The 10,985-nt window shown below is 37.4% G+C and overlaps 1 protein-coding gene across 9 annotated transcripts in view; it reads left to right on the forward strand.

Moving 5' to 3' along the window:
* TTLL7 (tubulin tyrosine ligase like 7) overlaps positions 1–8,743 on the forward strand; it is a 65,134-nt gene extending 56,391 nt beyond the window's left edge. For 8 of the 9 annotated variants that reach the window (XM_064720119.1, XM_064720112.1, XM_064720120.1 and 5 more), the window contains 2 exons: positions 3,041–3,214; positions 6,429–8,743. In XM_064720119.1, coding sequence (XP_064576189.1) covers positions 3,041–3,214; positions 6,429–6,549 — 295 coding nt within the window. In that variant the 3' untranslated portion in view covers positions 6,550–8,743. Of the gene's footprint in view, positions 1–3,040; positions 3,215–3,582; positions 3,702–6,428 lie in introns of all 9 variants that reach the window. The other variant, XR_010441240.1, reaches the window with a different exon arrangement.
* The last annotated feature ends 2,242 nt before the right edge of the window (positions 8,744–10,985 follow it).

The following is a 10,985-nucleotide window of genomic DNA, read 5'->3' on the forward strand; positions in this document are numbered from 1 at the left end:
CAAGCTCTTAGGATTCTTTACAATTTTTTCTTTCCTTCATGCTAGCAGAGGTGTGTAAAGTCTTGAGTACAAGCTCAATTATTTTGTTGTCATAAAATATTATAAGTGGAGTTATTCTTTGAAAAAGATCCAGTTCCTTGTAAGAGGAGTTGTTATATAAAAGATTCTAAAAATACTGTAGAATATATAAATATCCAGGATGTATAAGTATCACTCTGCATGTAAAACACTTGTTACAGATAATACAGAATTCATGGAAGAAAACAAAAAGGCTGTTTGCACATTGCCAGTGTGTTGTTTATTCAGTTACAAGCATCCTTCTTGCCCCATAACACACAGCTGAGAACTCATGGCAGTACCTCTGTAGCAGAGGTCTACTTTTCATCACTCTTCCCCAAGAGTTCATTGTGCCATTTTAAAGAATTGGAATAAACAGATTGGAATAAACATAGGGTGTGTGTAGAATTTAGAGAAACATGTTGGGAAAGAGGAATTAATGTGCTGATTCAGAAACAACATTACTATGTGAAAATCCATTAAGGAGTGTAGTGTGTTCACTATTCATATTATAGATGTCTTGGGAGAAGAATGGAGCTAATGGCCTTAAGGTTTCCTCTTGCTGGTTAGATCTCTGCTAGGTATGTGCTATTTTAATGAAAAGAAAGAACAAAAAATTCTCTTTGAAAAAAAGGTGTTGTAAAGGGTTTCATAAAGGTTCATTTGTTTTACTGTATAATAAACAACTAAAACTAATAGAAAAAAACTAGAAGAACAAGTTGACTTCAGATGATTATAAAAATAGTAACACATGATTGACCACATTGCACAATCCAGTATAATACTCTTTTTTTGTATCTGGTGACGAGTCTGTGATTTCTCACTAATGTATGGAAGATAAAGTTACAGCATAACCAATTAAATTTAGGAAACAGAATTCTGATCCCTGTTGATTGCAGTATAATGGAGAATAAACTGAATCTGTCTAACACATGGAGGAAGTTGCACAGGCACATTTATATGAAAGTTCATTAAAATTCATGTGTATGTTTCCAAATCTCAGCTTTTGTTATGAGGGTAACTATCTAGTATTAGTTCATAGTCAGTCACAGTTGCAGCAGGCCATATATTATTTGTCACTGAAAAAATGCCACTTAACTGTAGAAAAGTTATCACAAAGTCCAGAACCTAAAGAATTTATCAGGAAAGTTTCTTCTACAGGATTTCTGAGTGAATGAAGTTAATTATAATATAATTATGTGTAGCAATGTGAATCTGTTGAAGGAATGTAATACTTGGACCGTCATCTTGCTACTTTCTACCAACTTGACTTCATGAGGAAAGACTGAAGACAATAGATTAATTACAATATAAAAATAAATATGGACAGTTTGCAGACAGAAAACAGTTGAGAAAAATATATTAAAGAAAAGTAGTAGTATTACTCAATGATCTTAAGAGCTCATTTCCAACCTAAATGATTCTATGATGATTCAGTTTGTGAAATTAAAGTTTTGATGTATACAAACAATACTTAAACAATTGTATGAATAATAATTAAAGACAAATGCTTGCATCATTGAAATTTATGTTTGCAATGAAAATTCAGTAGGACTGAATGTTTTCAGCTGGAACATACCATCTAGACAGAGGAGCCAGGCTGACAAATCAGTTAACTATACATACTTTTAGTCATAAATGGTTTAAATTCCATCCTAATCATAGAATCATTGATTCATAAAATTTTAAGGGGGTGGAATGGACCTTATAGATGATCTAGTCCCAGCCCCCAGCCATGGACAGGGACACCTCCCTCTAGACCAGGTTGCTCAAGGCCTTTTCCAACCTGGCTTTGAACACCGTCAGGGTTGGGGCATCCACAGCCTCCCTGGGCAAACTGTGCCAGTGTCTCACCGCCCTCACAGTGAAATGCAGCTCAGTTTAAAAAAATCTTACTAGGCAGGAGTGAGCTTGCTGGTTCTGTGATGTTGTTTGAAGGATGAACTTTCTACATGGGCATTGTGAAATCTACTGCTGCTCTCTGTGGGCAAGGCTAAATCGGCCTGGATGCTATGTTGAAGCCAGATGCAGCAAATTTTCCGCACTCTGTGAAGTGCTTCTTTCATACACAAACAAAAAAGCTCAAGCTTACAAACCATCTGTGCTACTGGATAATAATTTTGTCCAAAAAAAGTCTTCACAAGCACCACGTTGCCTTTTAAAACAGATTGAATGATTTATAATATGGTCAGAATTTTGCACAAACAAGAGTGCAGAGATGTATGCAAAGAACTATTTATTGTAGTCTTCTGTGCTGAAACACACCTGGTTTATATGGATGTGGTAGGCCTTGTGGCTTTTTTTCCCTCAAAGAAAAATGGCTTCTTAAGAAAACAAAAGGAATTTTTCTATAGATGTACTCTGCAAGTTACACTTAAGTGTAGATAACCAACCCATGCGACCAGAGGAAATAATAAGCAGTATTCGAATGACTAAACTGAAGGGACTCTCTTCATATGCTTTTTTGCATAAGGAAGCAGAACACATACTAATGTCCTGTAAATTAATTTCATACTTGTTTCTTACTATCATGAACTTAAAATAAAAGTATTATTATGCTGTGTGGACATTTAGAATTAATTTATTACTTTTATTACTTCCTTTAATTCCTTTTAACAGGTGGTAGCCTGTTAAAAATAATAAGTGTTTTGTGTTATTCCTGTTGTTAGACAAATATACAATTTTGTGACCATAACTCTTTATGTGCTAAACCGAAGTAATGGCTCTGTAAACACTTCAGGAAACAAACCAAATGAAAAATGGCAGTGGATATTTCCCATATAAAGATTAATTTCTTACTTTGTGTTTTGGACTCAGCATCTGCCAGTATTTGTGTTAAATAGTATAAACCTTTCCTGTGCCTTTCCTGCAAGGTTGTGCTTTTTCTCTTGTTCCTCAGTTGTTAAATCTGATATAACGTAATAAAGCTCTTAGATTGCAATTTGTGACAGAGACCATGAATTTGTTTCTGTTTCCATAATAGGAGCTCTTGGGAAACCACATTTAGTAAAGGCTCAGAGGCGCTGACTCCGGAGCAGCTCCAGTGCTGCCAGCGAATAGTTCAGCTTTGTAAACACTGCCTGCTGGTAGTTTACAAACACTCATCAGATGCAAGAGGATCCCCAACTGGGATGAGCCACCACTGGGATGATACAAGGTATAAATTTGAATATTTTCCTCCTAAGTTATACGTATAAAGGATAGTACTGGAACAGGTTTTATTCCATGTTGCTACCACTAAATTTTTCCTTAAGTCTGGTTTCCTCTGTATTTAGCAAAAAAACCCACCAAACTCCCCAGCATATCCCTTGATCTTGACTTTTAGTCATTCCAATATCACTGCCCCAGTCATGAAGTGCTACCAAAAGAAAACTTGACATACACATCTTGTATGTCTTATGAAACTTCTGTGAACTTGTGTACATCTTGTACACTTATTAAACTCTTGATTGCCTACTGCCTAATTAGCTGCAGCAAAGGCTTTCCAGAAAGTGAACTGAAAATCTCCTTTCTTCCCCTTCTCAGATCCCTCAAAGTCAGTGTTTCCAGATTTGCATTCCTAGAGGTATCCTAACATGTCAGATACTTCTGGCTTCACATTCGCAGTGGGCTGCCATAGGGGCACAGCTCCAGCCAAGGGTCAGGTAAGTGCCATCTGATTTACTGTGTTGCACAGTTTTGCAAAGTTGATTTCCAAAATCTATAGACCAGAAGTTTTATTATTCCATTTTATGGAGCATAAATATATTTTCAAACCTTGCAAAACAGCATCATATAGTAAAAGAATTATTTGGCACTTACTTGACTCTCCATTGGCTGGTTTAGTTCCCCAACTGGATACAATAGAGGTTATAATATTATCAGTGTAGGGATTACTGAGAATGCTCCAACTATGGCAGTCAATAATTTGCAATTAAACAGTCATAGACAGAGAATTAAATGTCAGTTTTAAATTACCTAGGATCCAAATTCTATCCCATTTTAATTACTGTGTATATAAAAATTACAAGTGCTTTGTTTATATAAAATATCTTGCATATATTGTTTCATAGAAGGGCTTTGTGATTTAAGCATTATGTGAAAAACAAATTTTTGATATATTATCTATTAAACTTATTTTATTACTTAATTGCTTACTTGATATATCTCAGATTAGTTATTTGATACACTGGACCCATGCATTATTGACATGTGGATCTTAAGACACTCTAACATAATTTAAAGCCAACCAGAAACTAAATTTGCTTGATCACAGCAAAAGCAGAAGTAGGTTAGCCACAAACCAATCGTATTCAATATTAACAGCTCCTGAGTAATAGCAGGAGTACGGTAAAGTCATTTGGATTAGCTATGACTAGAAAATCTCAAAGTTTTTATTGCCTTTATAGTTAATGCTGCAGAAAATTTTACATCATGACCAACCACAAAGATCAGATTACTGTAATGTACTCAACTAACAGGCTTGCCTTTGGAATGCAATGAAAGGGATGTTCCAAGAGAACTTTCTCGTCTCCAGTTTCTGTATTTCTTTGGATGCTGAATGGAAGTTATTCATAAACTTCATAGGCTGGAGGAATCTAAGCCCTCTATATCCTAAATATCAGTAATGGAGTGTCAAGACAACTCTGATTAAAGTTACAGTTAAATGTTTCATCTAGACATGAATACAGCAATATGCCAGTTAACCATGATATTCTGAATTTGTGAAATGAAAGACACACATGGAAATAAATTCTCTTGTCTGTAACAGCCCACAATTGTAATGAACTCCTTTTCTAGAAGTGGGAGAACCACAATACCAATTCACTTTTCACACAGGTTTCTGTTTTTAATGAATCTCCACTACTAATAATAGTTCTCCTGACTCTCCATAAAATTCTGTGGTGGCAGAAAATATTACAGTATAATGTAATAAATGTATGAGAAGTCAATTTTTTCAAGACTTTATAAAATCTAATTTGAAGAACTTTGTTTTTGTCTGAGCACGAACAATTTTTTTTATTTTGTTTGTGTTTAAGAAACAAATGTTTGTGAAACTAAAGCTCTCACAGTTTACAAATAGATAGGCCTTTAGCTGGGAAAATTTATTTGTACAGGGACAGATAAAAAGATAATGAAAACTGCCACAGAATTCTTTAATAACTTCTCAAATTTCTTTTCAATTCTATCTCTTAACTGGAAACCCACTAAGTAAATGAAACAACAGGATTGCTCAAAAACCATACCAAAGTCTCTTAAAAAATTAGCTAAAATCAAACTGTCTAAAAAGTCATAAATTAACCCATGTTACAAAAAAAACAATTTAAAAAAATCTACCATTAGGTCTTTACAGCTTGCTAAATGACCTTATCTATTGCATGGCATATTCTCTGGGAAGTACTGGAGTTTTTTACTGTATCATCAGGAAAAGGTAGGACTAGGTCTGGTGACGCAGTGAAGTGTCAAGCTCACCAAAAACCCATTCCAAATCAGACTTTTTTTTTTTTTTTAATAAATTCTTTAAAAATATGTTGGTGATAAGGTTTTTCTCAAGCTTAAACAAAGCACATGTGCACACTTTCTCATATACATTGTTCCTCTTGACACAGTGCTGCTGTTTCTATCCATGGGATCAGTCTGACCAGTCTTTTAACTTATTTGTCATTAATCAATATGATTCACTAGAATTGCACAACAATTTTTAAGCAATAATTTATACAATGTGTTGTGTTAATCCATCCTAACACTGACATAATTCATTGTGAAATTCTGATTTAGTATGGATGTTATTTTTGCACACTTTATTGACTTCTACAATTAACTTTTAGTTAATTACAGCATGAAAATATTTAAGAATTAATATTAGGATACGATAAACTGCTCTTTGTATTTTTAGATTAAATACAAGCTATACAGTTGCTTGAATTTAAAAGGCAAATAATCACTGATGGGAATTGAATTACTAGGTTGTAGGATCATTTCTTCCTTTACTACTGTAGTGATAACATGTCTATTCTTAGAACATTAGACATGGAAATCTTGGTGTTTAATTAGTTTGTTTTTTTTTTTTATGATCCAACTTTTTATAAGATGGTTTTTTGCCCAGTTTAAATTAAACAGGATTCTGTTGTTTACACAGGATTCCATTGTTTATTTATTTTATGGCTTGAAACATAAAACTGGAAAGATGTTTGATCCTCATACAACAGAGTTTAGATTCCTTTTCTGAGTTAGTTTGTTCCTATTGCCCTCTGTGTTTCATAAATAGCATTTACTGTACTGAGTTTCCTGCACACACCAATCATAAAGTCTGGCACATTAACAACTAGTTCTTTTGCTCTTGAATGTTGCTTTGTCTGTAAACTTTGCTGTGTTTTTCATATCCTTTCTAGGTGTTTATTGCCAAGACCTTCACTGTTCATCCTGAAACCATCCTCATCCAAACTTAGCTGCAGTCCATCTGGATCGCCTCGCCCTAACCTTTTGTTCACACACAGATACAGCCACTTGTGAAGTAAAAGGAAATTGCTGTTGTAAATAATAGCAATTTCTTTTTTTTTTTTTTTAAACTTGTGATGGAGCTAAACATAAGCACTGTTATATATTTCTTACCATCGTATTATAATAAAATTTAGCTGAAAACCTACTGTAAAAGCATAGCTTTTCTGGGAACATAATGAACCTTGTTAAGTTGTTTACACACACATGTGAATGTGTAGATCTTGCTAGGTTTATAAGTAACTCCTTCCTACTAGAAATGTTATTTTTGCTGCAGAATATATAAAATGAAATTGTTCTGGAAGATTCTATACAGTATTACATTATTTTGTAAGTACAATACTTTGACTTGAAAATTATTTATTGTAAACTGTATTATTATTTATTGTCTCAAATGTCCTTTAACAAAGCAGATAATTAGAAAACTCTTGCAGAAGAGTAAATCTGTAACAGTTATCAAAAATAATTTGATCATGGATATGTTATCAAAAATAATCTGTTCTTGGATATGTTTAAAATAAACCCCAAAATTCTGTAAGCCAAATCTAAAGCAGACATATTTTTATTTCTCCTCTGAAATGACAAGATCTATTTAATACTGCTATTTTTCTTAAAGGACATGATATAGTATCCTTTAGCCAAAGTGAAGGCATCTAATACACAAACAGTAAAATATCAGTTTAGGCATTCACTTCCTAATTGGATTCTCGTAATAAAATGGAAGCCAATGTTTGTTTCCAGGTTTTCATTCACATTACCTGTATCCTGTGCCTTTAGGTTTCCTTTGGGAGCAAGCAGTCATCCTCAGCTCCACACGCATGCATAGTGCATAGTTTTTCTGTTACACTGCCTAAGTGGTAAAGCAGACATTTTTAGGAAATACTGCAGCTGTAATGTATTATTTAAAACTTACACTAATTGGTTTGTTGTAGTTTTTAGCATGCAATCCAGTACCTACTGTAGAATGTATCTTTGCAATGGACAGTATTTTCTAGATTGCTGACACCTTTAAATGTTGGAAATCTAATTCACTAGAAAGCTCTCATTCAGGTCTAGATTCCTGAGACTGGCTGAACAGCACAAAACCAAAATGAGCCAGAGCAGGAACCTAGTATTTACAGGATTTGTAGCCTGAAAACATCATTTGGGTTTTGATACATACAGCCATTTATCCCACTCAGCATTGTGCCATGTGAGCCTTATTCATTAGAGAAATAATTATTAAAGAAATCAGTTACTCTAGATCTAAAAATAATTGAGTTTTTTATTTGAGTGAAGAGCAGAGTAGTTATTATTTACCAAAGACTCGTGTACTTACGAATCATTTAACCCTGAAATGTGTTTTTAAATTATCAATGTATTTCAGGTATACTTTAAAAATAATTTGGGGGCTAATTATCCTCAGGAGCAAATATGTTAGTGTTTTTTGATATCCAACAATTTAAGACAAAATTTAAGAGACTTAAGAGATTTCAGACTGAAGTTGTATGGAAATTATTTTTTAAGACGTTTTAGTCATAGGATATATAAAAACTGGAAATTTGGTTGAGATTTTTGATGCCTGTGCTGTAGTGCCTCAGCTCTAGAATTGCAGAATATATAACAAGAATATTTGTAAACAAATAAAAATACCCTCTTGCAATTACCAGATCAAATCAGTCTTTTGGTCTGGTAAAGTCTTTTTACTTTTGTGGTAATAATAGTTCAGTAATATAGTATGTTCACATTAATTGTATGTCTCTTTTGATCCATACAGTGACTATTAATGCATACTCTGGTTATCTGTAACATCTAATAAAAGCTGTAAATTTTCTCTTCTTGGAGGAGGCATCCATTGCATTCTACTTTTGGCCATAAGGATAAGATCAGCTTCCAGCTTAGCTTGCCAGACTCTAACAGGGCTTTAGGACAGGAGGTTCACATGTCTTTTTATTCCTAAACTTCACTATATGATTTCTATTTTCGAATGCCAGTGCTGGGCCAGGTCAGTCTGTACAGAATACTCTGCCAAAAGAAAGAGGGCTACTAACCATACCTATGGACAAATCTAGGAAAAAAAAAATCATTTAGCATGTACAAAAGTGGACCAGATGGTGGTTTACATCTGACATGACTTAATATATTTGTATTTCTGATAACCTTTCCTAAAGTGGTCATGTGTTCCTAATATAATGTGTGAATCAATACCTTCAATAAACATCATGCTACACTTGGCTGCAGCTCCTCAGAACCAGCGCGTGTGCTCTGCGGGTGAATTACGGGCTACGCCTGTAGCCCCGCTCCAGGGAGTGCCCTAGGTGGAAGCAGTTACCCCTTTCCTCTGCAAAACAGCCGCAATTTGCTTTGCGATCACACCAGTGGTTCCAATAAATCTTAATTAGTGGCCGTAAGCTCCTGCAGCCTCTTGACCAGCAGGTCTGTCTGTCCCTCGCCTTGGTCCTGCCACCCGGGCTCTGCTCGGGGAGCAGCAGCAAGCTCATGGAGCGCGGCCCTGAGAGCAGCCCCGCAATGTCCGCTCTAGCGCAGCGAGATCCCGGCTCTGTTTCCAGGTGCCGTGTGATGCCAAGCAAAGGAACACAGAGATGTCACCAGCGGTGATCTTTACCCGGTTCCGACACGACTGGAATGAGGTATTTAATGGCTCTGTGCGGTGCATTACAGCACCTGGAACGCGCCCGGTGCGTGCCCAGCTCTCGGCGCCGGAGGCGGCAGCCCCGGCCCGCCCGGCCCTGGCAGAGGAGCAGGGAGAGCTGAGCTCCTCGTTTATCAATAACGGCATCTCCGGAAGCCCCGCTGGCGGTTAGTCACAAATATCGACTTTTTAAATTTTATTTTTATTATTCCGGCGGTTATTGGAGTTACACGGTTTTTACAGTCGGTCGGTCGGGAGCGGGGCCGGGAGCGGGCAGGGGAGGCCGGCGAGGAGCGGCCCCGGGCGGGGCTGGAAGGCGGCAGCGCTCACCCGGCCCCGGGGCTGTGGGAGCCGCGTCCGACGTTCCTACTGCCCCAGCGTAGAGACGGGCTCGGAAATGCCGGTTATTAAAAATTACAAAGACTTCACGCGTTATTTGAGGACCAGAGCAAGGAAATTACCTTTTTGGAACCATTGCTTAAATGTTGGAGGAAATGTTACTTGAAGTATATCATAAAGACACCTGTTTGTAGACCTTGGCCTTGGTTGTTGTCCTGCCTCGAAAGACTCATACTCATTTTAGAAAAATTAGTATCTAAGTGCTGATTCTCTGTACTGAAAAGTAAGCAAATTACTCAGTGTTTAAAATTACATCTAAAAGGTTTCTTATCTGGTCTAGGAGCTCTAGAACAAATTCACTTTTTCTATATAAAACCTTAAGTTTGTGGTTATGACTTTCCCCTGTCATATTCAAGTGAAAATATTAAAAATGTGCCAAGAGGGATCTGGATAGGCTGGATTGATCAGCAGAGACCAAGAGTGTGAGGCTCAACAAAGAGAAATGCTGAGTCCTGCCCTTGGGTCACAGCAAAGCTCTGCAGTGCCACAGGCTTGGGGCAGAGTGGCTGGAAACTGCCTGGCAGAGAGGGACTGGGGCTGCTGGTCAACTGCTGCTGGGTACGAGCCAGCACAGGCCAAGAAGGCCAGTGGCATCCTGGCTTATGTGAAAAGTAGCATGGCCAGCAGGACTGGGACAGGGATTGTCCCCCAGTCCTTGGCACTGGCGAGGTGCCTCGAGTGCTCTGTGTGTGCTGGACCACTCAGTGCAGGAGGGACAGGGAGGTGCTGCAGGGTGTCCAGTGGAGGCTCTGGAAGGTAAGCCCCATGAGGAGCAGCTGAAGGAGCTGGGTTTGTTTAGCCTGGAGAAGGGAGGCACTCAGGGGTGGCATTATCTCTCTGCAGCTCCCTGCAAGGAGGGTGTAACCAGGTGGGGTCAGGCTGGTCTCCCAAGGAACAGGTGACAGGACAAGAGGACATAGTCTCAAGCTGTGCCAGGGGCAGTTCAGGTTGCACAATTGTAGGAATTTCTTCAGAGAAATGATTAGACATTGCAATGGACTGCCCAGGGAGGTGGTGGAGTCACCATCCTAGGAGGTGTTTAAGAAAAGGCTGGACATTGCACTTGGTACCATGCTCTAGGTGACATAGTAGTGTTTGGTCACAGGCTGGACTTGATCTCGGAGGTCTTTTCCAATATAATTGATTCTGTGAAAAGACTGAATTGCATTGACAGTTATAGCATCTAATTTAGGTGTTAGCGCATATGAGTATTTGCAAGTTAGCTTTGCATGCATTGTTAAACAGTTAACTTGAAGCAGTTCCAACGGGAATCCATTTTCAGGAGGAAATAATTTGCTGTTAAATGGCATTCTTACTGGCAAATCTTTCACTTCAGCATTTGCTAAAAACATTCGTAATTTTTTCTGTATGTGGTAAAATTCCCATGTGTTAGATTGTTATTCTGCATCTGTGTTCTTTG

The sequence above is a fragment of the Zonotrichia leucophrys genome, chromosome 8 (genome assembly GCF_028769735.1).
Source record: "Zonotrichia leucophrys gambelii isolate GWCS_2022_RI chromosome 8, RI_Zleu_2.0, whole genome shotgun sequence".
In the NCBI taxonomy this organism is placed as follows: domain Eukaryota; kingdom Metazoa; phylum Chordata; class Aves; order Passeriformes; family Passerellidae; genus Zonotrichia; species Zonotrichia leucophrys.